This window comes from Vigna umbellata, chromosome 2 (genome assembly GCF_029865625.1).
Source record: "Vigna umbellata cultivar VRB3 chromosome 2, Vumbellata_1.0, whole genome shotgun sequence".
Lineage (NCBI taxonomy): Eukaryota > Viridiplantae > Streptophyta > Magnoliopsida > Fabales > Fabaceae > Vigna > Vigna umbellata.
In genome coordinates this window covers 47,810,748-47,836,375 of record NC_142166.1, presented here as the reverse complement: position 1 = coordinate 47,836,375, position 25,628 = coordinate 47,810,748, and the positions used below count along the sequence as shown (strand labels likewise).

The window sequence follows — 25,628 nt, the reverse complement described above, 5'->3', positions numbered from 1 at the left end:
CATTCTCATAATCTTTATTTGTAATATACTTATATCTATAATTTCCAAGTTCTAACTGATTTTTTTTTTAAAAGTTGATATTACATATTTATATTATATAGTAGGTAAAATAATATAACATAGTCGAATAAAAAAGTTATTTCATTGTTTCCACAAATTATGCCCATAAGACGTTTTAAAAATTATAATTTATTTTTGAGGTTATGCAAACAATTAAGTAAAATATAAAGAATTAGAGTATTATTAAAATAGAAATCAGTAATTTAATTTTATAAAAAGAGTGGTGAATATTTTTTCTGAGATCATATTTACTCTTCACTGAGTATAGTTGCATGTTTGAATGAGATAAAATTATACATTAAAAAAATCTCAATTAATTTTATTTAAAATTAATTGTTCACTTAATTAAAAATTAATGTATCTTTTCATAAGTCAGAACAAAAAAACTTATTTCTGAATTACCTTTTGGAAAATTTTAATAATACGACCAAAGCTGGAAGTATTGCTTGAACGCCTTGTCATTTGTAATCAAACGAGTGCTAAAATCTGATTAAATTTTTACATTTTTTTTGGAGTACCAGAAAAAGAAAATTGAATAAGAGAATAATTATTTTAAAACATCATAAAAATATTTTTACTATCATTTCTTGTTACCAAATAAAGAATGTATATTTATTAAGTTTGCAAATTATTAAATATATTTAGTTTCCTTTCCTTCTAACGAAATGTATCGATGAAGTATGGGAGAATAAAACGTTAATAAAAAAAACAAACAAAAACCCAAAAACAGTTCTGCATCAGCATCTAAGAGGAGTATATCACAGTGTATTCTTTTCACTTGCAAGGTGAAACACATCCACGTCCACAAATATTCCAAAATATATGTATTTAAAGATCAAAATACCTTTAATATTTAATTTTAAATAATTAATAAAAATAATGTGCAGTTTTCTTTCGATATTTTAAACACTCGACTATCTTTTGCCTTTTTTGTTTAAATTGCAATTAAGTTTGTTGATTTTTTTAAAGTTCATTTCAATCTCTCTTCAAAAACCTTGTTGATATCGGTTAAGATATGCTAAATATTCTATTAAAGGATATTAGGCAATCAAATATTATGTTAGTTATAATTTAGATATTATTATAATTTGTGCAGATTTGTGCACCTGTCATTCCTTTAATAGATGAAGGATTATAGGATCCTTAAATGTATATATATATGGTACTCTACTCTTTGAAATAAAATATCAGAATTATTCTTTAAACCTTTTATTATGGTATCAGAGCCAACACTGATATCCTCTAAGATATAGGAATCAGTGCCTTTTTTCATTGAATATTTCTGATGGCTTCTTCCGATGACAATCAATCGGAGAAACATGATTCTGGAACTTCCGCTGCTTTCAAGAGTTATATTTCTACTGCTGTCGGATTTGTGACCAAGTCAGGTGTATCTAACTCTGCCCTTAATCTTTCTGTTGTTACTAAGGATAGTAATTGGATAATTGATTCGGGTGCTACTGATCATATGACTTGTGATCCTCATATATTTACTAATTTTTCCTCTAATTGTTCTAAAACTGTTATTATTAATGCCAATGGGGTCTCATCTCCTATTGAAGGTATAGGTACTATATCCCTCTCACCCTCTTTATCGATTCCTGATGTTTTATTTGTTCCTACATTAAACTGTAATCTTATCTCCGTCAGCAAGTTAACCAAATCACATTCTTGTGTTGCCTTATTTTACCCAACCCATTGTCTTTTTCAGAACATCCATTCCAAGGAGAAGATTGCTAGTGGTAGAGAGAGTGAAGGACTGTATTATCTTGAAAATGTCTCACAATCAAACCATAATAAAGGATTGACTTGTCTTGCGAACGATCACATACAAGATAAAAACAAAAAAGAAATTTGGTTGTGGCATAGACGGTTGGGACATCCCTCTTTTGGTTATTTAAAAAAACTATTTCCATCACTATTTCATAAATGCAATATTTCTGATTTTTTTTGTGAAACTTGTGTTTTGGCAAAAAATCATCGTGTTGTGTTTCCTTTAAGCAATAACAAAACTAATTTTCCTTTTTCATTAATTCACACAGATGTTTGGGGCCCTGCCCCGCAATCTACACATAATGGAAAAAAATGGTTTATCAGTTTTGTTGATGATTGTACTCGGGTAACCTGGGTATATTTGCTTAAATATAAAAGTGATGTGTGTGATGTGGTTCGTTCCTTCTATCATTTGATTGTTACACAATTTAACACATCTATTAAGGTCATTCGATCAGACAATGGAGGAGAATATTTTAAGACTGAATTAATAGAGTTCATGAACTCTAAAGGCATCTTGCATCAAACTACATGTCCTTATTCACCACAACAAAATGGAGTGGCTGAGAGGAAAAATAGACATATATTAGAGGTGACAAGATCACTTTTGATAGATGGTAATGTCCCATCTCATTTATGGGGTGAAGCTGTGAGCTCTGCCGTTTATTTAATTAATCGAACTCCTTCTAGTGTGCTTAACTTTCGAAGGCCTTTTGATGTGTTGTCTGATCATTGTATCCTTCATCCCATAGTTTATTTACCACCTCATATTTTTGGATGTGTTATATATGTTCACTTACACCCACATCAACGTACAAAGCTTGAAGAACGAGCGATCAAATGTGTTTTTGTTGGGTATGGATCAACTCAAAAAGGTTATCGTGCTTACCATCCACCATCAAGGAAATTTTATATTTCTATGGATGTGACATTTAATGAGCATGAATTTTTTTATGTTGATTCTCCACTTCAGGGAGGCAATGAAAGTGAAGTGCATAATCGTGATGTTGGTATGTTTGATTGTGAAGATAAATTATTGTGTAAGGATCATTCTGCAGGAAGTGAGCCAATCCTAAATATGGACCCTTCTTTTCTGGATAATACAGTGTCTTCTGATCATAACCAATTGGCTCAATCTTCTCCACAGGTTCAACTTGACTCTTCAGAGGTACCTTCTGATACTATCTCTGATAATACTAATGAAATTGATCATGAAATTGATTCTTGTCTGCGTGAGACCACCAGCACACCAAACACTGAGTCTACTACTGTTCAATATATTCTTCCACCTCGTTCTAACCGTGGTCAACCTCCAGTTAAATATGAACCAGACCTCCAAGCCAAAGTTAAATATCCCATTAGTAAATATGTGTCATCTCACAGGTTATCTCAGTCATATGCATCATTTGTATCTCAATTATCTTCAATTTCTATTCCTAGTAATGTACAAGAAGCTTTGGCAGATCCTAGATGGACCGAAGCAATGGTTGAGGAGATGGCAGCTTTAGAAAAAAACAACACTTGGGATCTTGTGTCCTTACCAAAAGGGAAGAAAACTGTGGGCTGCAGATGGGTCTTTACAATTAAGCATAAAGCTGATGGAACTGTTGAGAGGTATAAAGCACGACTTGTGGCTAAAGGTTACACTCAGTCTTATGGTGTAGATTACCAAGAGACGTTCGCACCAGTAGCCAAACTCAATACTGTGAGAATACTTTTGTCGCTAGCTGCAAACCAAGATTGGCCTCTTCTACAATTTGATGTGAAAAACGCTTTCCTACACGGAGAAATTTCAGAAGAAATTTATATGGATTCTCCACCAGGCATGACTGATTCAATTGGAATGAAGGTTTGCAAATTAAAGAAGGCTCTATATGGATTAAAACAATCCCCAAGAGCATGGTTTGGAAGGTTTACCAAGTCTATGAAGGCTTTTGGCTATAGAGCGAGTAACTCTGATCACACCTTATTTTTTAAGAGAGGAAAAGGAAAAATTACAGCTTTGATTATATATGTAGATGACATGATTGTTACAGGAAATGACCAAGATGAGATTTCTAGTTTACAACAATACCTTGCATCTGAATTTGAGATGAAACAACTTGGAAATCTTAAATATTTTTTAGGTATTGAAGTAGCTAGATCAAAACATGGTATTTTTCTATGCCAAAGAAAATATACTATTGATTTACTATCGGAAACTGGGCTGCTTGGGAGTAAACCAGCTGATACACCAATTGAACAAAATCATAAACTTTTTCAATGCTCAAATTCAGCAAGCATAGACAGAGGAAGATACCAAAGGCTGGTAGGAAAATTAATTTATTTGTGCCATACACGTCCAGATATCACTTATGCAGTGAATGTTGTTAGTCAATTTATGCATGACCCACGGAAGCTTCATATGGATGCTGTTGAAAGGATTTTGAGATATTTGAAGTCCGCTCCTGGAAAAGGAATTTTGTTCTCAAATCATGAAAACTTAAAGGTAGAAGGGTACACTGATGCAGATTGGGCAGGTTCAAAAGATGATAGAAGATCTACCTCTGGATACTTTACTTTTGTAGGAGGGAATCTTGTAACTTGGAGGAGTAAAAAACAACCTGTAGTAGCAAGATCTAGTGCTGAAGCAGAATTCAGAGGCATGGCACTAGGTGTATGTGAACTTTTGTGGATTAAAAATGTGCTATCAGATTTGGGCTTTACACAAAATGAACCTATGAGTTTGTACTGTGACAATACTTCGGCTATAGCAATTGCTCACAATCCTGTGCAACATGATAGAACAAAGCATGTGGAGATTGATAGACATTTCATCAAAGAGAAGCTTGAAGCTGGAATAATTTCATTTCCTTTTGTAAGATCAGAATTGCAGTTGGCTGATGTTCTCACCAAAGGAGTATCAAGAAGATTGTTTAATGAGTCTTTATTCAAGTTGGGAATGTGTGATATCCATGCACCAACTTGAGTGGGGGTGTTAAGATATGCTAAATATTCTATTAAAGGATATTAGGCAATCAAATATTATGTTAGTTATAATTTAGATATTATTATAATTTGTGCAGATTTGTGCACCTGTCATTCCTTTAATAGATGAAGGATTATAGGATCCTTAAATGTATATATATATGGTACTCTACTCTTTGAAATAAAATATCAGAATTATTCTTTAAACCTTTTATTAATATCAATTTAAGTAATTACAAGAACAGCTTTAATACTAAAGATAAAATGTTTTATATAAAAATAAAAATGCAATAAATATTTTTTTTCACGATGCCTTAATTCTATGATTTAAGATTGTATGTACATTAACGACCATAAACATAAAACAAATCTTTTGAATGAGATTGGTCATTGGAGAATATATTGTACTTTTTTTTCTTGAGAAAATCACAAAAATTAAGGAGATCAGGAAGAAGGGTTTGACATATTCTTAAAGTGAATACATAATACATTATTCATGGTTCATATCGTTTCCTAATTCTTATTCATCTATTTAGTGGAGCAAGATAGAAGCTCATTAATCTGGAATCCTAAATTAAGAGGTAAGTAATTAATTACAGGTGTTATTGATAATATATGTGATCAGCGTAACAATTTATATCAAAATTTGGAATAAGATGAAAATGAATCAAGACAAAGATGCAAGCTTTGCAAGAACTCCAGCAGCCAGGGAATTGACGTAGGTGCATGGTTCAGTGTAGGGTGACTCCCAACGTTTGTCCTTGAAGTTGTCTTCGCGATCAGCTCCACCCACAATAGCACCGGTGAGTTCATGAGGGTTAGGTTCATCTTTCATAAACCATTTTGAGAAGGTCATGCCACAAGGCACATCTTCTTCACCCTTTTTCAGTGTCGGCACCGAAGCACCTCTATGGTGAGGTTGCTTTGGTGGGTTCTTTCCAAATCCTACCATGTACGATCTTCCCAGTGGGTTTTTCCCTAGAATGTAATCCATCTGTGCCAAACATTGCAATCAATAACTGTTTGTTGTTTTTAATCAATCTTTAAATGGAGTATATGTGTGTGTACTAACTTGTTCCTTAGCGAAAGATAAGAGACGGGAAGAGCTAAACTTTTTGTCACCACAAACAACTTTGTCTTTATGTTTGGCAAGCAAATCACTGTATACACTGAACAAGAAAGCGGTGCTAGTTGCATACTGCGAGTTGGCTCCGTCTCGTAAATGAATATAGCCACCTGCAAAACACCATTGTTCATAGATTTGGTTCATTTTTAGCACTGCAAACACAAACAAAGGAAGAGGGTACTGACCAGGAGACATTGTAATCTGGTGGTAGGGACTGTCTGGAAGGACAGAGCATATGAAACTTTCTGCATGGTATTTGAATTTCACGAACTTCTTTTCACCCTCGAAATATAACTGACAAACAACACCATGTGTTAAGCATTCATGAGGAAGGAAGAAGAAGAAGAATAAGAATGATTATAGGAAATTAAACCTGGCTAAGAAGGACTTGAGCTCCGGCATATTTAAGGTCCCAACTAAATTCTGATACACTAGCACTCTTGGAATCTTCTAATATGTACTTTAAATACATTGACCTCTTCGTAGCAATGTATAGCCATGTTGCTGCCCACATCAATTCGTCCTGCATTCCACACATTCACATTGCAGTGATACTTTAAACTTCATAATTCGTGAGAAATTATCAAAAGGGTGTCTTCTCCATGATTCAGAGATAAAGGTTAGAGGAGAAACTAATTACATTATAGCCGGAATAAGAGCAGTAGAAGGGACACTCTCCATCATACGTTCCTTTATGCGATTTGGCCATATGGAAAAGCTACACCAAATTTATTTAAGAAAGAAAATTAGACTATAAGATTTTCATGCACGCAAAAAGTTAACCGAGTAGACATGAAATACTTCACGTACCGTTTTAGCTCTGTTGAGAAGAGAACGAGCATATTTACGATTTTTGGGTCTGAAAACGATGGAAGAAGCTGCCATTGCAGCTGCAGTTTCAGCTGCGATTTCACTCCCGGCCGTACCTTCACCAATCTTCTTAACCGTTCTCGGTGTCTTCATATATTCTGGTGGAATCCAACACTTGTGATCCTCTTCCGCGTCCCCTACCTGCATTATAATAATATTTTTAAGAGAGAATGAAGCGTGCTATGACAAACAAGGCAAAATTATAGGGTAGTTAATAAAAGAATGCACCACCTCTACGTATAATCTTTTGCGTCGAGAACTAGCTTTGAGAAAATAATCAGTGCCCCAGCGAATGGCATCGATAAGATGATCCATCTCTTTTGCATCTTTAAATTCTTCCTTGTAAAAAATAGCAGCCCATGCCAGCGTAGTAACGGTGAAAGCCATGGGGAGACCATATTTCACATTGTCCCCTGCATCATAGTATCCTCCGACAAGGTCCACCTGCATGCATGCATGCAACATGTAAATATATAATAATTTGTTGTCTGTGTATACAGAGAAGCTATATATTGTATGATTCAAACGGTATAATATGATAATTTGTTGTGTTGTGGTGTAAGAAAAAAAGATAGAAAGAGACGTTGGCGAGTTTTCCATCATCGAGTGCTGAGTCTCCTCTCCAGGGCACCCTATTACTTGAGGGAAGTTTCCCTGATCGTTGTGCCTCGAGGAAGATAAGGGACTTGGTGAGAGCCTCCTTGTAATTCAAATCACCACTGACAAGCATCATGTTTCCTTCAAACAAAGTAAGCCATGCTATAATCATGGCCAAATATACTTGTCTGTTACCCATTTACACGCTTGAACGGGGAAAGAGAAGAGAGAATGAGGTGTTTGTAAGAGGTTATAGAGAAACGAAAACGAGGTTGAGTTGATTGTTGCTTGAGAAAAAGAACCCAGAAGCCTTTGTTATTATGCGTAGAGATTTTGAAACCGCTACTATTCTTAGCAATTCAGAATGTGGATTGCTAAGTTCTTGCCTCACAAACAAAGATAAAGCTACACCGCTTATTCTCCTTCTTACTTTTTTACCTTTTATCAACCAACAAAACAGAACCATCTTTCCTTCATTCTAAAGCCAACGTTTCTTGGAAAAACTTCAAATAATACATCTTTCATCAACACCGTTAGATTCGTCTTTTATATATTATATTTTTCTCCCTATTAAGTAATCAAAGTAATTACAGAAACCATTAGTTTTTACTTATATCATTTGAACATTTCATGTTCTAATTTCTGTATTCCTCGACTCCTAGAGTTATATCAGTTTGGTGGCAATCGACGGATTTTGCATTTTCATTATCAATGAAAAAAACTTAAATTTTTTAAGTGAACACAGGTGAAAATTCAAGATACACATTATTAGCCTGATGAGAGACTAAGCTTTAAGAAAATGAACGGCCCCAAGATGCGAAGGAGGGTTTACACTTTCTTGTATAAGGTTTTTCAAATTTATCTAATTGACTTCAAAAAATAACTAGTATTTTTTAGAGTACACCCAAATGTAGAACCACGAATTTTCATGTTGTTTGATCCATAGGTTGTAGACAATCAAGTATAGTTGTCGGTTGATAAAATGAACGAGTCTTCGTGCAAGTGTTCAAAAGAAATAAATGGACTAAGAACAAAAGGCTAGAAAGTAAACTAAAAAACTGAAATTAGCATGATTGCTGAACATGCAGACTAACATAAATCAGCAAAAGAAACTGATCAACACTTAGCAAGCTTAAATAAAAGATGTGGAGTATTTGATTAGTGACTTTCAATCAATGAAAAGATAATCAACTGACTTTACTTTCTAAAGAGGGATGTGGTGTGTGATCAAGTATTGAGAAAGGCTTTCCCAATCCACCCACATAAAATCAACAAATGGATTTTATATTGTTGTATACCTGACCTCTAATATACCCAAAATCAGAAGACCTTTTCAATGTAAAATTATACCATATTCCTCTTAAACACACTCTTGCATGGTCATAATAAGCCAGCTTCAAACAGATTCCTCCGTCTCAAAGTCTCGTCAACAAGCTTGAAAGTCTTCTTCACAAGCTTCTGATCAAGAGCAGTGGTCCGGTATATCTTGAACACACGATCTACGTGGTCAGGAGCAATGCTCTGGAAATACAATTCCTCAAACTTTTTCTTCACAAACCTGCACACATAGCTTATCCAACTAAGTCAATGGTTCAAGTTACATGAAAACTTCATCTTCTAGCACTTGAATTTTCATCAGCAGCACTCTTTATTCAAACAGTTTGCTTACTCATACGCATGTTCGATCTCTTGCTTCCCTGTTGAAACTGGCTGGTAGTCTTTGAACCACTCACACACATTGAGCGGAACCTGCACAATGCAAGGTATTAAACTGAAATGATAACACACTCCACCTATGACAAAGTGTACTCATGTGGATGGTTCTTACTTTCAGGATCTTCTTTTCAAATATGTCAAACTTGTTTAAAAATAACATGAAGGATGTTTTCTGTCCACAAAAGATAAGACCGCCATTATTCACTAAGATAGACACAAATGTTAATTTTCATATAATAAAGGAGACTTTCTATAAAAATGTAGTTATTACAATTTAAAAATGAAAAAGAAAACCTCAAAACATGGTTGCTTCAGGACCCACTCGAAAAGTTCCTTAGTCTCCATCATTCTGTTCTTGTTTTCATCCTCATAAAGTGTTTGATCATACCTGGAAGGTAAATGTAAAGTCAGCACTTTTGCTAATCATCGAACATTTTTAAGTGTTAAGGAAAAACATAACAGAAAGAGTTTAATTGTAAGTGTGTCTGTGGATGTGCAGCTGGATTATGATTTTTTAATTTGGTGTGCTAAACAATCCAAACAGATATGCAGACAAGAAATTAAGATAAGTTTTTGAGATTTATACACTTTTAGTAGTCCAAATAGGCTTCTATCACCACTATTATAAATCATATTAAGCTATGCAACCAAATGTCAGACCATACTCGCTAATTGCAGCACAGAATATTACAGCTGTAACTCCTTCAAAAAGATGGATCCACTTTCTCCTCTCATTTCTCTGGCCACCAACATCAAAGAGTCTATAGACTTCACCACTTCTCTTATTTTCTCCAACAGGACTGTCAAAATAGCAAAAACATACTGATGAAGTTGGTTCTATCAGTAAATCATATTGAAGATGTAGATGAGGAACCACCATCTATGTTGTTTGAATCTTTATTCACACAATTTGCATCTTCAAGCAACACATAATGATTAAAAAATGCAATTGTTCAGAATAAATGTTGAAAACAGGAGCCTACCCAGCTTCAAGTAATACAGGTGGTTTTACATACTCAAAATAAAGACAAGGCCATACGAAGAAATGAGTTAAAAAAATTGCTACGACAAAGTGTGTACAGTAATAGCACTTCTCAGTATCATTTCGGTACAAAAATTGTCAGTTCAGCATGTTCACCTGAATTGGATCTCGACAACACCAGTCGTACGAACTCTTGCATACAAAACATCCTCCTGTAGTTGTCAAATCAAGTGAGAAATATTAAGAGAACCTTAACTTTACCTTCAAAAACTGAGGGCCCAAAATGAAAACAATAGCAAAGACACAGTGAACTTCTTACAACATATGCCGAATTAGGCGTACTAAATTAACATATAATATCAAAATTCACATCATAATGTTTGTCAATTATAGACAATAAGCTGTTACATGATAGATAAAAGAAAAGAACAGCAAGAAACAATGCAAACCACTCACTCTCTTAGAGTAACGCATGATGGCTTGATTTATTTATTTTCATAAAAAGAAATTAGTAAATAGCCACTAATGTTTCGAAGTTTATGTTTGTTGATGATTAGCAGCTAATAACCTCATTACTGAAACAATTAAAAAATCCAAAAATACAACACTCTCCAAGAAGAAAGAATTTAGCTTTATAATATACTGATATTTGTAGTTGGCTTTTTGTATCTTTACACAGAACAAAATAATGGTAGATTTTGGATACCTTTGTCGGAACATAATTTGCATCAGACAGTCTCTCCAAATTTTCCATGAAATAATGGGTACAATCTGGAACTTGGAGTTCATTAGCACGGGCATATGTTTCCTACAGCAAGCATAACATATAAGACATACATTCTAAGTAACTGATAAAAAAAGGTAATATGTGTATGGATTAAGGTTAAAGCAATCAAATGGCATCAAAAGGGTGCAACCTGAATTGCAGCATCTTCCCACAGAGTCTCAATTTCCTGCGCAAGCTCCTTGGTAAGACGCGGGTAATCCAACCTGCCTCCTATTTCTGAGAGCTTTTCCCCAATGTCCTGCCACAAACATTAAACTCTAATTGAATTAAGAATCCTTTGGCATACAGCTTTGTTGGAGCAACAGATCCCTCCAGAAGAAAGAAAACTGTGCATGTATGTTTGATCATTACACAGTAGTTCTTTACAAAAGAAACTTACTGACAAATGTACCAGACGATAAACTACTCAACTATTATTAACCAACCCTATTGGGGAATAAAAGAGATGGTAAAGGTGAACTACCTGGTTTTCATTAGATATTACGTACTTTGAAGAATCAGCATCATTCTGCGCCAACTCTTTTGACCCATCATGCAGTACCTATTTAAACACGTCAAGAACAAACTAAGGATTACAGTTTTCTCAGCTATCTCTACTGAACACAACTCAACATTTTTTCTACAAACAGAGAACACTTTAACTCTGTATTTTTAAGAGAAAAATAATCAACACACCCTTTCAAGTATTGCGTACTTTTATTGTCTGAAACACGTTAGCATGAATGACTGGTATGTAGCTTTTTAGCTCAGCATCGTCGAAGCCGGTTTGAAACAAAAGTTTTATCTACGTATTACAAACAAATAAGTGATTATCAATAATCTAACAATCATATATCATAAGCAGCTCTGAAGATGAAATTTCTTGCCTGCTTAAAGATTGTAGACTTCCCAGACTCTCCAGCACCTAAACAACAGAGATATTTGCACTTAACACAGGTAAGTGCAGAAACGCAATAACAAAAGCAAACAAGCTACTAAGAGACTGCATTAATATGATCCCTTCAAACTATGGGAGTTCAAACATGCAATACATCAATGCTAAATTCCAACTATTCCTACGGAGCAAAGCCACTCTAGTAAAACACACCTAATAGTAGAAGTTTCTGAATATGTTTTTCAGCCTTTGTTTCTAACTCGATTCTTCTTTCAATTTCGGCATCCTGCAAATGCATGCCACGTTCATCAAATAAAAGCCTATTTAACAGTATTATTTGTAACTTAACAAGTACCAAATTTATCAACGACAAAAGACCTGAGCATTTTCTTCAGCATCAGCATCACGAAAACGTCGTCTTTTGCTGCAGACTAAACCCATATTTCTGTAACCAAGAAGATGATCAAGCTCATTTAATGTACTCATACATTATGCAGAATTTAGAGGAGCTTATTTGGACTTATGGAAATAGCTTATTATGAGCTTCCCATAAACACCATTCAACTTATTTTAATAAAATTGCTTTTCATGGTTAAACTTAACAACGTAAATTCTTTTTAACTAATTACACTACGATTCACTAGCAAGTTTATAAGCAAGTGCTCATTAGACAAGTGCTTACTGAATAATTATTGATCAAGGTGTTTATCACTCAAACAGTATGGACTTGAGTTTAAACAACAAGAAGACTTAAGCAGAGCAAACAAACCCAAGCACGCACTAAGCTACTTCATGCAACTTGCAATAATATATATGCAAATAATAGATTCTCAATCCACAGAATAAGACATCTGAATGAATCAAAAAGACTCAAAGGCACAGCTGGATAGCAGGAGTAGGTTGAAACGAGCTCTGAACAATCGCTTTAACCAGAATAGTTTCCGGCCCACACATCAGATCTGAAGAAGTTAATGATTATTCTGAGCAAGTTATTCGGCCGAAATGTTGGGTTCAACAAACAATAGAATATTCTACTCCTCGCATATGGGAAACGAGGTTATGGGGCGATCACCAGCAACTTGGATTTATTTATCAACTTTATTTTTTAAGTGAAAAACATTTTTGTTACATACCATTAACAAGAATTTTATCAAATGGATAACCTCCATCACCAGATACATAGAGTGAAGTTAGTTAAGATGCCCATGACTGTTAAGAAAAATCACAATTTCCAGCGTTGAGCAGAATCAATTAATAATCAAGTTATCAATTCATGTATATGGGCAAGAATGATTCTTTTTCTGATTTATTTTCTAGGTAATTATTTCTTGGTTTGAATGCCGATACCCTCCGCACGAAGCATGAAAGTTTAGCAGTAGAAGTACCGTGAAAAAGCAAGAGCAGCATGCAGGGTACAGCCACCCCATCATCAAAGTTTTCACCAGAAAGAGAATACAGTCGAAGATGGTACAAAAAAACAACTGTTAAAAAACTATACAAAAAAGTGGAGAAAAAAAGGAGAATATTTCCGCATCTCGATCTGCATATGCAACATCAACACAGAGATCTCCTGAGCCAAAACCCACACTCCACAAACTATCATCAACAAAAAAGAAGGATCTTGGGAAAGAGAGAGAGAGAGAGAGAAAGAAAGAGAGAGATTGGGAATGCAACAGAAGAAAGAGTTGTTACCCGAAAAGAAGCAAAACTAGAGATGTGGATGTGGAATATGCCCCTTGATTTGGCGGATACGTTAAGTGTGAAGTGTGAAGCGTGAAGCGAAAAAGCAACAAGTTCAGTGTGTGTTCTTCTCTGTGGAAGAAGATATATAGTATAGTAGTATTAAAGTTCTTTACAAGTACTGCTATTGTAACACAACAATAACAATTGTTGTTTAGTTCAGCGTAATGACAATAATGACAATAAAGTGTGGATTATAATATGCTGTTAATAACATAATGGGATTCGGAGAAGTGTGCATATGTGAATGAATTATATTATATGATGAGATAGATAAAAGTAAAATGATGAGAATGGTGGAAGAAGGAAAGAAAATAGAGATTAATTAATTAGTTAAAAATGAAAACAAAAGAGCGCCGAAAGCTGTGTGAGGGTTCTTGGTTGTTCCTGCACCCTTTGGTCGGGTCAAAGTTTAGTTTAGAAAAGACACAAGAAGGCAGCAGCAGGCACAGCTATGGCACTTTCTTTATGTCTTCTTGGGAAAATACACACACTGTCACTGACCCTCTTTCTCTCTCCGACTGCCACTCTCAACTCCAACATCTTGACGCAGACCAAGTAGCATCACTGTACATTTTTTTCATTTTTTATTTCGATCACCAAAAATTTCACCATTGACAAACAAAAAAAAATGAAACTTTAAATAACAGCATTCATTGGGTGGCTTTATAACTTTATGTGAAAACAACCCATTAAAAAAGATAGGATTTTTAGTTGTTGAATTAAGAAAATCATATTACATTTGAATGTGGAAAGGAACAGGTGTGGAGGTACTTATCCATTAGATTACAGGTGCGAAAATGCATGACGGGTGACAGAGTAGTTTGACTGAAGGGAATGGAAGAATGGGATTTGTTGGAGGATGAATTTTGTTTGCAGGATTTTCATTTGATGGTGTGGTGAGTTGAGAGAGAGAGAGAGAGAGAGAGAGAGAGAAGAGAATTGTGATTCCATTCCATGTCTGTTGGCGGTCAAAGGAGACAAGAAAGGACACATCTGCATCTGTATCTGTATCTACGTGTGTCTGGTTTAGATGTTCTTCCAAGGTATTACACTTTCATCATTCAAACATATATTATTTTACACTTTCATCACTCAAACATCTATTATTTTAATACATAAATAGTTTATTACTTTGATATGAAAAACTAAATATATGGTATGAAATGTTTTTGTAACGCTTTATAAATAGGTTTTGAAAAACTGAAAAAGAAAAATTATTTTCTGTGTAATAAATGGAAAAATTACTTTAAAAAGGCAAAAGATTGGGACAATCTGCTTTTTTCACTTTCTTGGCAATTTAGGATAAAATACTTTTATCCGTAGTGAAAAACCTTAAAACAATCTTCTTTTCCAATTTAAAAGAATGCAATTTTTTTAAATATATTTTAAATATCCGTACTTTAATCCTGATATTATCCTATTTAATTGTTTCAATTGTAAGAGAAAGAAAAAGAAAACTCTTGATCATAAAAATCCAGAAAAATACCAGTAACCCCATTAATTATTGTAATAATTGGTTTTTAATTACAAATATCTTTTTATCTTCATAAAAACAAACTAATATATATATATATATATATATATATATATATATATATATATATATATATATATATATATATATATATATATAAGCATTTACTATGATAACCGATATACGTTAATAAAATTACGTGACTTTTATTCTATTAATCTTATAACGTTTGAAAGTTTTTGTGTTTTTCAACATATTTGTGTTTCAAAGCAATATATGTTTGCAAAAAAATTTCAATTAATGCGCTAATAAATCAACAACAATATTTGTAATGATTTAATTACGTCACTCAAGTAAGATTTGAATTATTTATTTAGTGAAAGATAAAACTAAATAACCCATAAAAAGATTCTAAAATACTGAGTTTTTAAAATTTTGTATTCAAGATAATATATATTCTCTTTTACATGAATAACTCAGACCTCAATTATAATGAATCTCTCTTTTCCTTATAAAAAAATCGAACAAATAGTATTAAAATCAATTATCTGTCTTAATGGCCAACTTGGAGGGTTATGATAAAAGTTCAACAATTTTTATAGTTAAAGAAAGTATATTAAAATAAATAATCAACTTTGCATGCTTTCTATCTGTACTTGCGATAAAAATAAATAAAAATCTCCCTTTTTTTATTTCATCTCTCAAATCTCTCGCATTCACATCATACCACCCAAATAGCATTAAAGTATAAAACATCTCTATATTCAATTAGCTATTTGTATTAAAAAAATTATTTTTAATTCATAATCTTTTATCTGCTCACAATTCAATTTTAATTGTAATATTTTTGTGCTGTTAGTGAAGAATTTTTATTATCTTAACTGCCTTTTTTCTTTTACATTGTGTTTTGATGGTATTTGGTGATAAATCTTTAGGTAGTTATATTTCTTAAGTTTTTTACTATTTTTTATTTTTGTTTGAAATCCAGATAAATAGAAGCAACTGTTTAGATAATAAGTATTTTATGATTATGAAAGTATGTATTGTTATGAAAATTGTTAGGTCAATGTAAAAATTAAACTAAAGAATACGAATTGTTAGGTGTAACTGTATATATAAACATTAAATAATTACAATTAGTTTGGAAAATAGACAGGAGAGTTTAAAGCTTAATAAAAGGTCTTCATTTAATTAACAAATTAGAAATACTAATGATTCAATTTAAATTGTGCTTATTATATTCTACAGTGCGAAGAGGTTTAAATTGAGAATATTAATGATTAATCAATTATCAATTATTTGGTACATTTTAAACTTTCTTTAAATTAGAAAACTGACTTGTTTGGAAGTGAGATTAATTTTAGGGCAATTGTAGTAATTTATTCCAAATTAGCTTATTCAATCATATAGTGAATAATATTATAATATATTATATATGGACTCTCAACTGTTAAATAACTCATTCTAATTATACAAGTATTTAAATTTTTTGTCTTGATTATATTTGATATATAAAAAATATACAAGTTTAAGGATTAAACCAATGTTGATGTCGAAATTTAATTTATTGTTATTTTATGTATATACTTTAGAAATATAGATATTTTGTTAATTTTATTATTGAGTAAATTATACTTTATTGAAACCTGTCGATCCTTACTGGTACAAATAATAGCTTCTTTTTTTACTGTAAAATTCAGAATGTAACTTTTATTAGTAAGTTATCAACTATATTATTTATAGAATCAATTACTACAGTATACTTTATAATATTTATCTTTATCTCTTTACATCACATCAATCATCTTATATCGTATCTTATCTGACATGTCTTTTACCAACATTAATCTTATCTCATATAAACTTTCTCTCCTAAATTAATATAACACAATTCGATATTGTAAAAAAAGTGCTTCTTGTCCACACATTTTAGAATAGTGTTAAATTAGTTCATGATTAACTAATCGTGTTTTTTCCTTTTGCCAAATAAACACAGTTTTGCTTACATTGCATAACCAAAAAATAACCAATACACTTGGAATTAAAATAATTAATGTATATATTTAAAGTGAGAGAAACAAGATTTTTTGTTCTCCCGTTTAAGCCCTGTGCATGGGGAAAAAAATATCTTATTTTCATGGTTTTTTTTTTATTGTGTGGACAAGTATTTTTTACACGTGTAAGTCCCATATTAAAAATACTTTAATTTATTAAAAAAAACACAGAAGAGGAAATACACGTGTGAACTCATCAAATATAAAAGTTACTTTTCTCAATTTCCAAATTTTAATAAGTAAATGATGCACATCTAATATATAAGTTATTTCTAACAAATTTAGAAAAATCAAGTAAAGAATGGACATTTTTAAGCTCTAGATAAGTATAAAGGTGCATTACATCTAAACTTACACTTTCTGTAAATTTAAAAAGGAGATTAACAATGACTAAATTAATTAATTATAACATTTAAAAAACATATATATTCAACTGAATGGCCAAGTTACCTAACCTAAGTTGAAAAATGATTATGTAGGTTAAATGTGGAATAAGACAAGTTGTCTTACTAATAAAGTTTTCAAAATAAGTTAACTAACTCCACTTAGCCTTGAAACTAAGGCGAACTAGAAAATAAAGAAGAAAAAATATCAAAACACCCAAAACTCATGATAGCTACCAGTCATCCCTAAAGACTTTCTGCTGTTAGATATCAAAATTTATATAAAATTTATGTATAATTTGACAAATTAGCTTTTATTACATTAGTTAGTTGCTCGAAGTTACGCATGATAAAGTTAATTTATAATATTACATTAATTAAATTTATAACATATATTTTATTTTATAGTTAATTTTGTAAAATTAAATTAAATTTTTAAGATTAAAAACATTAATTAAATATATCATATTAAAAATTGGTTGAATTTATTGTTTTATTTGTTGTTAAAATTAAAAATAATTGTTAGATTTATTGTTTTACATTACTATTAAATCAGTATATAAATAGACGTAGACTTTACTTTATAAATAATTATAATTTTATAAAATTAAATTAAACTTAAATTTCATCTCTTAACATTAACATTATTAATGTTGGTTATATTTAATGAAAAAAATTTAAAAGTTACTGAATTAAATATTAACGTTTACAAATAATTATAAATCTCCTAGACATTTTTTAATGAAAAGTAAAGTATTGCAAAAATAATAATTTATTACAGAAAAAACTATCTTTAGGTGCAATTAGTTTTTCTTTTGTTAAGGAGAATAGAAAAAAATGGTTAAAGTATTTACGGATAATTAAATTATGGTATAAATGTGAAGTTATTTTCATATCAAACATCAAGAAAATACGATATCAATAAATCATGAATAAAATCTACATAAAAAAAATTAGGATATAATTTTTAATCCAAAATATTAAACCAGAATCTTAAATAATGTATTTATAAACTTTTTATTTATATTTTAGTTTTGATGCCACGTAACACTTTTAACTCACTTGAAATCTTAACAATAACCAAAACAATTACAAATGCTTGTGAAAAGTGTTTTTGGTGTAAGGGAAAAAACATTTAGTAAATTTCATTTAATTTACTAAATGAAATTTTCATTTAGTAAACAGTCTCAACTCAAAATAAACTTGTTTCAGTACAATTTATTTAAATTCTCCAACTCTACTTAAACTAAATATTTAAATTCATTGATTATACAGATCATGCTATCAAACTCTGCTTTTGTTTTCTTACAATATATTACAATTTACATTGCCAGGAATCTAATAAACTTTCCTACAAAGTTGTCGAAAATTGAAAAGAAAAAAAAAATAATCTAAATTGATTATGAAGAAGAATTATGATTAAATGGACTAAGAAAGAATAATTAGAAAAAAAAATGAAGTTAATAGAGCTAAAAATACAGTCAATGAGTCCCCCGTAAAAAATTAACGATGATGCGGTTGAATTGTACTGGCTTTTCAATTTGAGGCACATGTGCTGCTTCCTTTATGAGTTCTAATTTTACATCTTTACCTATCACCCTGCCATACATTATGCATACATCAATTTCTCTTCCATTCCATAAAAACTACAAAACAAAAGCACCCACTTAGAAATTTAACATACTCTTTCAGTTCATGCGCCAATCGCACCGGAAAAACCCGGTCTTCTTCCCCCCACACTATCAGAACTTCCTGAACATCACAACCACAGTAATTAACAACGCAAGCAAATGCAAACTATTTAAACACAGAATTCATTTCGTATGTAGAAATTGAAATCGCATTATGAAAAGGAAATGAAAAGTCTGGATGCCTGTTTAAGAGGTGAAACGTTAGAGGTTTCTTGCCTGCCGACAGAGATCCCTTTTAGAATTTCCAATTTTCTCTCCTTATTCTCTCCGTACAATTCCTAGAAACAATAAAAGGAAAATGCAGGAACGAAAGGTATGGAAAATGACAGTGAAGAGGGAGAGAGAGAGAGAGAGATATGTATATACATGAATGAAGATACTGAGGACAAAATCAGGGACATGGGGAGGCTTGTAGATGGAGAGGGACATCAACTGGCGCAGGTGGTGGGGGGAAGAAGGAAACATGAGGTCGTCGATGTTGTTCAATTTAGAACTTCGGAGCATCTCTAGGTTGCTTCTGGCGGTCATGTTAACGCCGGAGCTGGCGATGACGACTTTCTTCACCCTCCCTTCCCCCAACATCTTTGCCAGATTGTAAGCCACCAAGCCACCGTAGCTGGTGCCCACCACGTGCAACGTCTCCACCTCCAACCTATCCAGAAGCTTCCCCACCGACTTCGCCTGAAACACCTCGCTCCTCTCGCTGGAAATTGTGGTGGAGCCTCCGAAGAATACGAGGTCCGGAACGTAAAGGTTGAAGTGTGGGGCCAGGGATTTGACCTGTCTGCGCCACTGCCACGTGGCCACGGGCCCAAAGCCGTGGATGAGAACCAGAGAGGGCTTCTGGGCCGTTTTGTTTCTTGGGCCCCAAAAGTGCATGGTGGTCTTGTCGTCAAGGGCGAGGGCCTGCGACCAGAGGCCCGCCCCGGCGAAACAGCGCCGGATGTACTTGTTGTACATGCAGGCGAAGTTGAATGACGAAGGCATGTCGATGAATTTGGTTGCTCCCTCCCTCGTCGGAGATTTCATTGCTATTTATATTGGTTCAAGATTGTGTGCGTAATCCATCCTTTTTTTTCTCTCCTTTCTCATGGCTCCCCTTCATTTTCGGATCACCGTCTTTTCCTCTCAGTTCCCGTCAAAATAATCTTCACAGATCTTTCCCCACTCACTCACTTCTTACCTTGCTTATTCTTCTAACTCAAATCATTCTTTTTTACCAATAATATTCAATTCCGATACTAATTTCTTTTTTCATGCATTCCTAATCATTTTTAAAAAAGATAACTTACTTTTTTTTCCTTATATTATTTATTTTATTTTCTCTCTGAATGGTAATGGTATAAAATGAAAACGACCAGGAGATTGGAAACCGTTCAGGTCAGTACCAGTTCTTTGTATCAACTCCGATGCAACATAATCCTTGTTGAGGTAGCAACTAAGAGTCCATTTTGTTTTGGTGACGAGTGCCTTCATAAGCTGACTATTCAAGTCAAGGAAATTACCGACAGGGTACATAAATAATATGGTTAAAAATATTTGATAAGGTTAACAAAAATAAGTTTGATAATTATGATTAATATGTGATTGGATCATAATTAGATTAATGATAAATAATAATCTATTACAAGTTATATAAATAAAAAATTAAAATAAAATAATTAATTATATTGATTGCCACGTTTAATAGATTTTTTTCAACTTGCGCAAACTGTCCTGAATTAAGATAAATGTGACATATTTATCATTGTTCTTACGTATGAAAAGTGAAATCAGATAAAAACAAGTACAATGCCGAGTAACTTTGCTTCGGCAATATAGCATAAAAGTATTCTGATTTTTTATTTTGTTTTTTTTTCTTTTAGTTCCACGATATTGTCGTAATAATAATAAAAATAATAACAATAAAAATAATTTTTAATTTTAAAATTGTTTGTGATTCTTTTTATTGATATCAACTATTGATTATTGAAAATAGGAATATCAAAATATAATAACATAAAAGGACACTCAAAAAATAAGTAAAATTAAGGTTTAATAGGTTCGGAGGTCCCTATATTTGCGGGTTCGTTTCACTTGGGTCCTCCAATTTTAAAAGTGATCAATTAGGTCCCTAATTTAACAAAATTGAGTCAATAATACCCTTTCCGTTAAATGCAAGGGAATCTGAATGCAAATTAAAAATTGCAGAAATTGTCACGTATTAAGCTCAAACTCTGCCACCTGCAAATAAAATGATGTCTCAGCATGTCACCTGTTTAATTTGCATTCAGATTCCCTTGCATTTAACGGGAAGGATATTATTGACTCAATTTTGTTAAATTAGGGACCTAATTGATCACTTCTAAAATTGGAGGACCCAAGTGAAACGAACCCGCAAATATAGGGATCTCCGAACCTATTAAACCTAAAATTAAATTAAACAAATTACAATTTAAACTAAATTGTGCATTTTTTTTATGTGAAAGTCATAAATTTTGAAAGTGTTCTCTCTTTTTTTAAAAAAAAATAATCTAAAATACGAATAGGCAATATTTGTTCGCAATTAAAACTGAAATTTCTAACGGTGAAGGGACACATAATCTCAGACACCATATTAAATCACATTATTCTAAAAAGTCAACTAATCATTTGTGAATTTTCTAATACATAACTCCTCTCAGTAATAACATGTTTGTCTTATGAAACGAATAAAAAGTATTACTATTATTATTTTATTTTTTCGTAAATTTATTCTATTTCTTATAAATACTGTTTTCGTAACTTTAATTTCAGACATCATTGTAAAGTTTACAATTCTGCTAACACCTAAAAGTATTAACTCAAACCTTAAAGAAAGAAAAATTAACATTAACACGGTCAAACTTTTTTTCCAAACGCCTAGATCTATGATTCATTAACACGGTTGACTGTTTCTTTCGATAATTTAGTATACGCATTCATTAAGACTATATTCAAGCCATATAAATAACTGCATAACACTCTTTGAGTAGTATGAGTCTGTACAAATATTACATTTTTCAAAGAGTTCATTTTTTTTTTGTTAAGATAAAGATATTAAAATATTAGGGGTGTTACTCCCTCCACCCCCACACGTCTCTTCCTCCACCTCCCCAATTTTCTAAAATACCAATTATATCCTTCTAAAATGACAATTATATCCTCAAAAGTTAAAATTTTTATTTTTATTATTTTAATATTTTAATTTATTTAAAACTTCTGATTTACTTCCCTCTGCACCTCTTCCTCTCTTCCATTTTCGTTTACCTTTCTCTCTTTCGTTAAGCTTCTTCTCCACCTATAACAAATTCATATTTTAACAAATTCATATTTTAACAAAATTATTACGTTTAAAAACTAACCATATATAACATTTAAAATTATAAATTTAAATATAAATTACTGTAAATAAAATAAACAAATAAAATAAAAACGAAACGTAAAAGGAACACTGCCTCTGGACGGATGACATCCTTCAACGGATGTCAACATCCGTTGAAGGCAAAACGGATGTCGACATCCGTTTTGCCTTAAACGGATGTCGACATCCGTTTTTCCTTAAACGGATGTTGACATCCGTTGAAGGATGTCATCCGTCCATAGGCAGTGTTCCTTTTACGTTTCGTTTTTATTTTACTACGTTTTGCGGCTCATGCAAGGATTATAGGCTTGGATATTAAAAGGATTATTGGAAGTATGGGAAGGATTTAGGGTTTAGGATTATTGGAAGGATTATGACTACGTACCTGGAGAGGAACCACGACAAGGACACTACACCATAAACGCACTGCACCACGTACTGCACCGAGAACAAGAAGAAGATTGTTTGATAATTCTTTTCACGATCACCAAGCTTTGTAGAAAAATATTTTACTCATACAAGAAACTACGTAGGTTATCAATGAAATATGTTATAAATGAATAAAATTAAAAAACAACAATTTTAAAAATAAAATTTTACTGAGGGGCAAAATAGTAAAGGAAAGGTGGAGGAAGGGGCAAAATAGTAAAGGGGAGGTGGAGGAAGAGATGTGTGGGGGTGGAGGGAGCAACACCCAAATATTAGCCACTGAAAAGTTGTCCTAATGATTTTTAAAGAAATTATTTTAAAAATCAATATTTTGCCATGCGTAATAATTTGCGACTAGATGACAGGATAAAAAATATTAACGTTTTCAAAGTATTTTAGTTAATAATAGAAAAAGTGTTAAAAATAAAACGTAATACTAGTTGATATATTTTAATCAAATACCATGTTTGTTATGAGTGAAAAAACATAGCGGTATAATTAATTATAAAAATGGATCCAGACAAAGCATGGATTTAATGTAGTTTGCAGTGGTAATGAAAAAATTACTCAAGAATGGGCTTGCAAAAAATTAAGGAGAATGTTGTTGAATTCTCTTGGCTTCTCCATTTGAGGCACATGGGATGCCTCCCTAATCAATTCCAATCGAGCCTTCCTACTGATTATTCTGCAATATGTTAATTAAAATAACACAATTAGCTTCACAGACAGAATATCTCATCTTTTAACAATCTAATTTTTCATCCACTAATTCAATTCAAAAAGCACCTAACAGATGTGAATTGAATTTGGAAGAATAGAAGAAAAAAATTGAATTAAAAGACGCAAAGAATTCAAACTCTTTCAGTTCGCGGGCCATTTGCACGGGAAATATTTGGTCTTGTTCGCCCCACACTATGAGAACCCCCTGATCGTAACCAATATAGATCAGTCACGGTAACGATCGAATATCCTATACGGTGTGTGTGTGAATTCTAAGCATATCAATATACACCATGCTTACTTGTTGAAGAGGCGAAAGTGTTGAAGATTCATCCTTTCCGATGGTTAATCCTTTCAGAAGCTCCTTTTTTTCCTTCCGATTCTCGCTGTATAGTTTCTACAAAACGTCAAAATGTATTATAAGAAACTTAATTTCCAAAATTCATTATAGTTTTGAAAAGAACTATTATTTTAATCAATCGATCGGTGTAGTTGGTTGGAAAGCGGAAGAAAATTGTTTGTAAAAAGAGAGACAGAGAGAGAAGTTACATGTAAGAAGTCGTTGAGTAAAAAATGGGGGAGGAATTGCGGAGTTCTGTAGACGGAGAGCGACATCAATTTTCGCAGTTGTTGTGGTGTGGCAGGTAACATGAGGTCTTCGATTTTCTCCAATTCGGCCCTCTGCACCAAAGCCACGTTGTTGCTCCTTTTCATGTTAACACCGGAGCTAGCAATCACCACTTTCTCAACCCTCTCTTCCCCGAACATCTTCGCCAAATTGTAAGCCACCATGCCTCCATAGCTCGTTCCCACCACCTGAAACTTCTCCACCTTCAATTTATCCAGAAGCTTCCCCACCGACGCTGCCTGAAACGTTTCGCTCCTTTCGCTCGATGTGCTGCTCGACCCTCCGAAGAATATCAGGTCCGGAACGTACACGTTGAAGTGAGGGGCCAAGAATTGGACCTGTTGCCGCCACTGCCATATGGCCGCAGGCCCAAAACCGTGGATCAGAACCACGGCAGGCTTTTGGGCCGTTGGATTGGTAGGGGCCCAAAAGTGAACCGTGGTTTCGTGATCGACGTCGAGCGTGAACGAGGAGAGGCCCGCGGCCGTGAAGCAGCGGCGGAGATAGAGGCCGTAGGCGGAGACGGGGCTCAGAAATGAGGGAAGCATCTTAAACTGAAAACTGGTAGCTTGTGGTTGGCGATTGCAACTAAAAGGTAGTATTGTGAATTGGTGGGAGTATGAGTATTTATGACTCAGCTTCTTAATTATGAGACGGTAAAGATCGTTGGGTTCAGAGAATGAGTTATGCCAGTAAGAGGAAACTTTTATGAATGGGACGCGCTTCTTCTTGCTCACGTTGACTAAAACTACTATCCTGATTATATTATTATTAATAATAATAATAATATAACATTATATTTTATATGCATGTACCATTCTAATCTTGAACTAACTATAATGATTCGGGGAAAATGTTTCTTGGATCACGGAGACTGATTGCTAGCGTGAGTGGAATAAATAAAACATGAATTTTCAACTTAACTTCGGACAGTGTTAATTAATTCCCATCAACCGAAAAACTGACACGCATCTTAATTATAGGTACTGCTTTTATGAGAAAAGAAAAGGTTATATGCCCTTTTTAGTGCTCAAATTTTCATATAAAGGATAATGATAGTCCCACTTTCATGATTTATATATGTTAAAGAAAGTTAAACCATAAAAAGAAATGTTAACAAAGTTGTATGGAATGTTTGATAGGACTTTCGAGTTTCACACATGCTTTGGAATTCTCGTCTATAGACCGTGAAAGGGTTCTACTATTTAAGTATTTGTTTTGTATTTCATTTTAGTTCTGATAATTTTTTCTGTTCAAAAATTGAGAGGAGTGCAAAGAGTAATAGAAGGGGAAGTGTGAATAGCATGGACCTGTTTAGTAAATAGATCAAAGGAGCCCATATAGTAGCTGGGCGACAAGAACAATATAGTTTGCAGGCTATTGCTTCCTGCAC

General features: G+C 32.9%; 4 protein-coding genes across 9 annotated transcripts; all 4 read right to left on the bottom strand.

The window, feature by feature from the left end:
* Positions 1–5,249: 5,249 nt before the first annotated feature.
* On the bottom strand, positions 5,250–7,610 carry GH9A4 (glycosyl hydrolase 9A4). Its single transcript, XM_088107202.1, has 8 exons — positions 7,380–7,610; positions 7,028–7,240; positions 6,737–6,937; positions 6,567–6,644; positions 6,300–6,449; positions 6,112–6,220; positions 5,873–6,036; positions 5,250–5,794 (listed from the first exon to the last, which is right to left on the bottom strand). Exons 1-8 carry the CDS (start codon positions 7,590–7,592, stop codon positions 5,468–5,470), a joined length of 1,455 nt encoding a protein of 484 aa, XP_087963328.1. The 5' UTR covers positions 7,593–7,610; the 3' UTR covers positions 5,250–5,467.
* Positions 7,611–8,492: 882 nt separating this feature from the next.
* LOC124840225 (guanine nucleotide-binding protein alpha-1 subunit) lies at positions 8,493–14,100 on the bottom strand. 3 transcript variants are annotated; one of them, XM_088107199.1, is made up of 14 exons: positions 13,445–14,095; positions 12,131–12,197; positions 11,966–12,038; positions 11,745–11,782; positions 11,573–11,662; positions 11,342–11,419; positions 11,009–11,116; positions 10,798–10,899; positions 10,248–10,303; positions 9,775–9,909; positions 9,404–9,497; positions 9,222–9,281; positions 9,063–9,142; positions 8,493–8,951 (listed from the first exon to the last, which is right to left on the bottom strand). In XM_088107199.1, exons 2-14 carry the CDS (start codon positions 12,191–12,193, stop codon positions 8,774–8,776), a joined length of 1,155 nt encoding a protein of 384 aa, XP_087963325.1. In that variant the 5' UTR covers positions 12,194–12,197; positions 13,445–14,095; the 3' UTR covers positions 8,493–8,773. The 3 variants fall into 3 exon arrangements, with proteins under 3 accessions (XP_087963325.1, XP_087963326.1, XP_087963327.1); XM_088107200.1 differs by lacking the exon at positions 13,445–14,095 and adding an exon at positions 13,138–13,423; XM_088107201.1 differs by lacking the exon at positions 9,222–9,281 and having other exon boundaries at positions 13,445–14,100.
* Positions 14,101–18,647: 4,547 nt separating this feature from the next.
* Positions 18,648–20,283, bottom strand: LOC124838471 (uncharacterized). Of its 2 annotated transcripts, XM_047314072.2 has the most exons (4): positions 19,464–20,283; positions 19,280–19,375; positions 19,091–19,158; positions 18,648–19,005 (listed from the first exon to the last, which is right to left on the bottom strand). In XM_047314072.2, the coding sequence occupies exons 1-4, from the start codon at positions 20,124–20,126 to the stop codon at positions 18,888–18,890; spliced, it is 945 nt and encodes a 314-aa protein (XP_047170028.2). In that variant the 5' UTR covers positions 20,127–20,283; the 3' UTR covers positions 18,648–18,887. The 2 variants fall into 2 exon arrangements, 1 of the variants encoding a protein (XP_047170028.2); XR_015784430.1 differs by having other exon boundaries at positions 18,883–19,005; positions 19,314–20,283.
* A 149-nt stretch (positions 20,284–20,432) lies between these two features.
* LOC124838470 (uncharacterized) lies at positions 20,433–24,945 on the bottom strand. Of its 3 annotated transcripts, none has more exons than XR_015784432.1 (6): positions 24,157–24,944; positions 23,909–24,004; positions 23,745–23,812; positions 23,455–23,572; positions 22,844–22,896; positions 20,433–20,580 (listed from the first exon to the last, which is right to left on the bottom strand). XR_015784432.1 is itself a non-coding variant. In XM_047314069.2 (4 exons), exons 1-4 carry the CDS (start codon positions 24,781–24,783, stop codon positions 23,455–23,457), a joined length of 909 nt encoding a protein of 302 aa, XP_047170025.1. In that variant the 5' UTR covers positions 24,784–24,945; the 3' UTR covers positions 23,365–23,454. The 3 variants fall into 3 exon arrangements, 1 of the variants encoding a protein (XP_047170025.1); XR_015784431.1 differs by lacking the exon at positions 20,433–20,580 and adding an exon at positions 22,036–22,395; XM_047314069.2 differs by lacking the exons at positions 20,433–20,580; positions 22,844–22,896 and having other exon boundaries at positions 23,365–23,572; positions 24,157–24,945.
* Between the last annotated feature and the right edge of the window lie 683 nt (positions 24,946–25,628).

Coding starts and splice junctions, on each gene's coding strand:
- GH9A4 (XM_088107202.1), bottom strand. CDS start 7,592: ATGGGTAACAGACAAGTATATTTGGCCATGATTATAGCATGGCTTACT. Junction 7,241..7,379: donor ATGATGGAAAACTCGCCAAC/GTCTCTTTCTAT, acceptor GCATGCATGCAG/GTGGACCTTGTCGGAGGATA. Junction 6,221..6,299: donor CTCAAGTCCTTCTTAGCCAG/GTTTAATTTCCT, acceptor GTTGTTTGTCAG/TTATATTTCGAGGGTGAAAA.
- LOC124840225 (XM_088107199.1), bottom strand. CDS start 12,193: ATGGGTTTAGTCTGCAGCAAAAGACGACGTTTTCGTGATGCTGATGCT. Junction 11,420..11,572: donor ACGTGTTTCAGACAATAAAA/GTACGCAATACT, acceptor GTGTTTAAATAG/GTACTGCATGATGGGTCAAA. Junction 11,117..11,341: donor TAATATCTAATGAAAACCAG/GTAGTTCACCTT, acceptor TGTTTGTGGCAG/GACATTGGGGAAAAGCTCTC.
- LOC124838471 (XM_047314072.2), bottom strand. CDS start 20,126: ATGAAATCTCCGACGAGGGAGGGAGCAACCAAATTCATCGACATGCCT. Junction 19,376..19,463: donor TCCTCAGTATCTTCATTCAT/GTATATACATAT, acceptor TATTGTTTCTAG/GAATTGTACGGAGAGAATAA. Junction 19,006..19,090: donor TTGGCGCATGAACTGAAAGA/GTATGTTAAATT, acceptor AATGTATGGCAG/GGTGATAGGTAAAGATGTAA.
- LOC124838470 (XM_047314069.2), bottom strand. CDS start 24,783: ATGCTTCCCTCATTTCTGAGCCCCGTCTCCGCCTACGGCCTCTATCTC. Junction 24,005..24,156: donor TACTCAACGACTTCTTACAT/GTAACTTCTCTC, acceptor GACGTTTTGTAG/AAACTATACAGCGAGAATCG. Junction 23,573..23,744: donor ATGGCCCGCGAACTGAAAGA/GTTTGAATTCTT, acceptor AACATATTGCAG/AATAATCAGTAGGAAGGCTC.